Consider the following 5,239-nt stretch of genomic DNA (forward strand, 5'->3'; position numbering starts at 1 on the left):
CTTCCCCGCGAAGGGAGAAGTCAAGGGCCCGGACTGACCGTTCACCTCGATCATCCCCTCCTATTGAACCAATGGGTCCTCCACGACCGGTTGAAATGTCTTCCTCTTCCCAGCCTGACAGTGAAAAGACTGCCCGGAGCGCATCTCCAAAAAAGGGAGTTTCTGAATCCCGAGATGCTTCCTCGAGGTTAAAGCCTGCTCTTGTCCCTCAAGTCAAATCGCTTTCAGGTTTGGTGATTTACACAGTCTTAAAAGTTTTTGTCTCTATTCAGATTCCAATTTTTACAACTCTTCCTCCTTTGCAGCTATGGAGAAGGAAGGCAGCGTTTTCCGATGCTTCAAGACCCGATCGGGTTCGATCTTGCCAGACTTCGACAAGTGGCGCCCTGCGATTCGTGCACGCTATTTGCTTCATGCTTATCACTCATCTCGGGTTAGTTCCGCTTTATTTTTCTGATTGTGCTGCCGTTCATCGAAATGCCTCACCATCTCGATTTCATGCATAATGGCAGGCTAACGGTGAGCTTAATGACATGATTGAACATTATGAGGGGCTGGTCCTTGGTCGGGAAAAGGAGATTGACGCGTGGAAGAAAAAACTTTCTGCTCTTGAGGCTGAACTAAGCTCTTCTACCGGCTCCAAGCACGATCTGGAGGACAAAGTCGACAGTCTAACATCCGAGCTGGCGAAGATTAAGGGGGAACTGCAGGACCAGTACGACCAAAATTTCAACTCCAGGATGAGCTGTCTAGTGTTCAGGGTAGGCTTCACGAATCCGAATCAACCGCCGATACCCTGAATAACCAACTCATTGAGCTTAACGCGAAGTACAAGGCGATTGCCAAATTGCGTGATTCCGAGTTGGAAAGGTCGGCATCGAAAGCCAGAAAGGAAGTTAAGGGACACGGGATGGAGTTGATCCAAGGGGCCATCCGCTTCATGCAGACTGAGAAGGCTAGGTCAGATTTGGAATCAGACATCAAGGAGCACGAGAGCAACCTGATTCTGTTGGATCAAATCCATGATACATATTTCTCCGAGGAGCAAGAAAGGACCGAACTGTCGGCTAATCTTTCTGAAAAGCGGAGTCGCTTGGCAGCTCTTCCCACTTCGACCTTCAACCCGCAGGATTTCGAGGAATTCTTCACTGAATCGCCTCCTATAAGTGAATCGGGTCTAGACTGGGCAGGTAATGCTTGGCTCCTGACACTTACTACCTTTTTCTCACCTTATGTGTTTTTTTTTTTTAAAAGTTGACTGGAACTGTCCTTCCCAGGTTCAAGTGAGGCGGAGGATGTCGTCCCACCCGAAGTACCTGCGGCACCGGCGGTCACTCCGGAGGATGGTTGTAATGTAGAGGGCGGACCAAGAGCTCCATCCGACCAAGCACCAGTCAAGGAGGTGAATGAAACTTCGGTTGCTGAGCCGGAGTCCGAGGTGGATATCACTCCGTAGTGGCTGCGTCCACTTTAAATTGGGAATTGTCCCATTTATTTTAAAACTTAATTTTGAACTTGTCTTTGCCTAAGGAGGCTTTGTTATTTCTTTTGAACAAGATATTTGCCTGAGGAGGCTTTTAAACCTTTTTAGGTTTTGACCCCAAGGGGGTTCGGTTAAAATTATGTGCGGGTTTGCAAAGTTCGCTTTTAACCCTTTGTGGCCTTGTGGTTATGCTTTCGAGATTTTTAGGCTGATCAGACCTTTCTCTTAAGAATGCGAGAACTGAGCTCGGCTTAAAGCGAGTTCCCCACTTCGGGTTTAGTAAACTCGGTAAATTTATTGGGCTTGGGCCTTAGAAACACTACAAGAATATTGGCTTTTCGTAGCGGCCAAAAAACGCTATTGATAGATACCATAGCGTTTTACCAAACGCTATATCATCGCACGCTATAATAGCTCCGCCACTTTTTATAGCGGTTTTATATCCTGCTATTATTGTATTATCTTTAATAGCGTTTCTGAAAAGTTATGAATTACTCTTTCATAGCGTTTTATTTACGCTGTTAATATATGTAATGACAGCGTTTTATAAATGTTATTGTTTTGAATAATAATAGCGTTAGATATAAACGATTTTTCGTTATTATTGGTACACAATTTGATAACCTGTTTTTGAATACCCCATTTTAGAATATGAATACTCTATAAAATCCAAACATAACATTAATCCAAACATAACATAAAAGTCAACACAACAAGTTTCTCTACTAAGGCAACATCCACACACTAAGGTTCTCTACTACCACAACAAGTTTTTTCAAACATCATCACATAAAAAGAAGTTTATCACTAGGCCAAGCCACAAGACTACCTAATGCATCATCAATAGTCTGAATTTCTGAACTTGGTTTCCACTATTTCGCACGTGGTAAGTTGTTGAAGCAGAATTTAAGGCAGCTAGTGCTTCAGCCCTTTGCCTTGGTCCTTGGTTTCCACCGTTAGACTTATCCTGCAGCAGCGAAAGGACAAATATCATGAACCAAAGTAGCCGGAAAGTAATAAGGGGGTTTGTTCCATTGTCCTAATTAACAAAACTGAAAATGCAGAGGTGTAGTACCTCCACAACGTGGTGAGTGCCAAATAACAACACTGCCTTTTTCTGGAATGAGTTTCCTTGTGCCTATATCACAGTTTTAAAACATTGAAGAAAGTTAAATGCAAAGGAAAATCCGCGAGGTACACGCAGAGAGTTATACTATCTAAATCCCTCTTCAACACTAAGTCCCTGACTAGCACCTTCATGGAAAGCAGACACATTTTCATGGCACTCACCGAAGAAGGAGAAACAAAACATATATCAAGGACAAGAAAACTTACGATTGCTTTAGTGGGATCCCAACAAAAGTAAGTGGTGAAGAAGCATGGCTCGTTCCCTTCATTCATTTTGTAGAGTGGAACATTAGGAGACAAGCCTATGTGGACATTCTCAACTTCTCAGATAAATATAAAAATCATATGAGTAAGAAATGGAGCAGAAACTACCTTCAAGAATTTTCAGCAACTCAGAGCTCAAGCCACACTGTTTTTGTACCCAGAGCTCAAGCCACCCACACTGGCTCTACAAATAGAAAGAAACAGAATAAGAACCAAATTGAAAACCCCAATCATCCCCAAATCGATTATCCCCAAATCGAAATCCCAATTTGAAACCCAAATTGAAAACTCTTAGTAAATGAAGTAGAGAGGAAGATATATGAAACATCTGTGAGTATCCCTTGGTTTATACAGCTATTGCTTCTCTTCCTATTGATCTGTTCAAACGAGAATTTTCAATTTTATTCCCCAAATTTTCAAAAACCTAGAACATCTCGAATTAGGTACGAGATTAAGTAGTACCAGGGAGAGATCAGAGATAGCTGGATCAGGGGAATTTAAAATTCTAAGGAGATTGAGAACAGAGACTTCGATTCTAGCACGAGCCTGAAACAACGAGCTTCGATTTCAGTCAGAACTACGAGATTAGACGGTGAAGAAGATCAGCGATTTTAGTCAGAACTACGAGATTAGACGGTGAAGAAGATCAGTGAAGAAAATTGGGAGCGAAACTTACTTCGTGAGGGAGAAGAATATCAGCGTAAGAGAGGTTTTGATCGGAGAAGAACTTCATCGATGAGAGTCCTGAAAACAGGAGATTGTATAGTAAGCTCTCTGCAAATAGAAAGAAACAGAATAAGAACCAAATTGAAAACCCCAATTATCCCCAGATCGATTATCCCCAAATCGAAATCCTAATTTGAAACCCAAATTGAAACCCTAACAATCTAACATACCTTTGACCGTGACAAAATAAGCCGAAATCTTCCTGCAAACAAAGGTAATAATCGACTGGAATCAATTACAACTTTTAAAAACCCTAAATCGAGACGAAATTTCACACAAGTACCGTTTATAGTTACAGAGATGCAACACCAATCGAGTAGATCCCGTAAACACAAAGAGCTTCAATCGAATGATATGAGAGATTGTAAGAGAGCTTGAATCGAGTGAGAGATTGAATCGAGTGAGAGAGTGAATCGAGCGAGACAATGTAAGAGAGCTTGTTTTGAGTTCTCTGAGCTATACTTAAGAAAATATCGAGACTTTCAGAGGGAAAAGGAAATTTAGTTTCCCGGGTTCAAGGCCAAATTATTTTTAGGTTTTCCCGGTTCACTTCTAATAGCGTTTCTTGATAATTCTCCTATTAAAAAATATGCTTTAAATACTTAGAAACCCAAATTATTAGGCGCGTGTTTATATTTTTATCTGTTAAGAGTATTAATAGCGTTTCCAAAACTACAAACGCTATCTTAAACTCGTCCTATAACTTATAATAGCATTTGTGAACAAAACGCTATAGTATTGTGCTATTAAAAGCCAATATTCTTGTAGTGAAACTTTTGTAGCTAATGCGACGGTTGCTCTTTCCCTTCTTATTTCTTAAAAGTAAGAAAACGGCTCGTCTTTAATGCAATAACTGCCTTTTCTCGATTTTCCAAAAATGATTTAAACCACTCGGGCACGCTATCATTATTGGATTTATGGTTCCAAGGCAAACCCTAAACCATTATAAATAAAGGCTTACCTACCTCTAAGCTTTCTTTAAATACGATTTTAGAATCTTACTTGAGAAATATTACGAGAATGGAAAACGAAAAAGTAGCCCCCATTGATCCCGGCAGCCCACTCTTCTTGTCCGGCGACGGCTTTGAACTGGCCGGCGTTCTTTTCCCTCACGCCGTCTTTCACTTTCCTTCAAAGGAGAAGAAAGAGGCTTGCGACTTTATTGACAAGGTTAATATCTGTCGTCTTTGATTAAAAACTTTTGTTTCATCTTATTCATTCATCTTTATGCTAGGTCGCCGACAAACACCGTCGCTTGTGTGAAGAGAGACAGCGGCTAGGCCTCAAAAGGCAAACACTCGAGGCTCGCATCGCTCGGGTGGAGAGGAAGATACGGGCTTTGGAAAGTGATCCCTTTCAATGGGAATGGCGGAACTTCAATTCTGTTGCTGAGATCCCGAAGATGCTTCGGATGTATCTCCGTACTAGAGGAGTTCCGGGTCCTGTGAATGCTCCGGTCCATACCGTTCCATCTGATAGCGAGGAAGAAGACGAGGAGGAGGCCAGTACTAGTAAGAAACGCGTTCGGGATTGTTCCGAGGTGGACGCCAAGAACAAGGCGTCCACTTCGAAAGCTAAAACGGCAATGAAGGAGCATGTTCCTGAGCCTCTTCCATAAATGTCTTCTAACCTCTCCAC

General features: G+C 42.0%; 1 protein-coding gene across 5 annotated transcripts; it reads right to left on the reverse strand.

The window, feature by feature from the left end:
* Positions 1–2,145: 2,145 nt before the first annotated feature.
* Positions 2,146–4,188, reverse strand: LOC9317032 (villin-2). 5 transcript variants are annotated; one of them, XM_021028161.1, is made up of 8 exons: positions 3,885–4,176; positions 3,772–3,803; positions 3,552–3,649; positions 3,338–3,421; positions 2,984–3,059; positions 2,819–2,874; positions 2,559–2,621; positions 2,146–2,450 (listed from the first exon to the last, which is right to left on the reverse strand). In XM_021028161.1, the coding sequence occupies exons 3-8, from the start codon at positions 3,606–3,608 to the stop codon at positions 2,313–2,315; spliced, it is 474 nt and encodes a 157-aa protein (XP_020883820.1). In that variant the 5' UTR covers positions 3,609–3,649; positions 3,772–3,803; positions 3,885–4,176; the 3' UTR covers positions 2,146–2,312. The 5 variants fall into 5 exon arrangements, with proteins under 5 accessions (XP_020883820.1, XP_020883819.1, XP_020883818.1 ...); XM_021028160.1 differs by having other exon boundaries at positions 2,819–2,913; positions 3,552–3,619; positions 3,885–4,171; XM_021028159.1 differs by having other exon boundaries at positions 2,819–2,913; positions 3,885–4,171.
* Between the last annotated feature and the right edge of the window lie 1,051 nt (positions 4,189–5,239).

This window comes from Arabidopsis lyrata, assembly GCF_000004255.2.
Source record: "Arabidopsis lyrata subsp. lyrata unplaced genomic scaffold ARALYscaffold_4, whole genome shotgun sequence".
Taxonomy (NCBI): Eukaryota; Viridiplantae; Streptophyta; class Magnoliopsida; order Brassicales; family Brassicaceae; genus Arabidopsis; species Arabidopsis lyrata.

What these genes read in the sequence shown, in the direction of transcription:
- LOC9317032 (XM_021028160.1), bottom strand. Translation starts at nt 3,608, where the DNA reads ATGAAGTTCTTCTCCGATCAAAACCTCTCTTACGCTGATATTCTTCTC. An exon ending in GGGATCCCACTAAAGCAATC is followed by an intron (nt 2,622 to 2,818) that starts GTAAGTTTTCTT and finishes ACTGTGATATAG; the next exon opens with GCACAAGGAAACTCATTCCA. An exon ending in GCACTCACCACGTTGTGGAG is followed by an intron (nt 2,451 to 2,558) that starts GTACTACACCTC and finishes TCGCTGCTGCAG; the next exon opens with GATAAGTCTAACGGTGGAAA.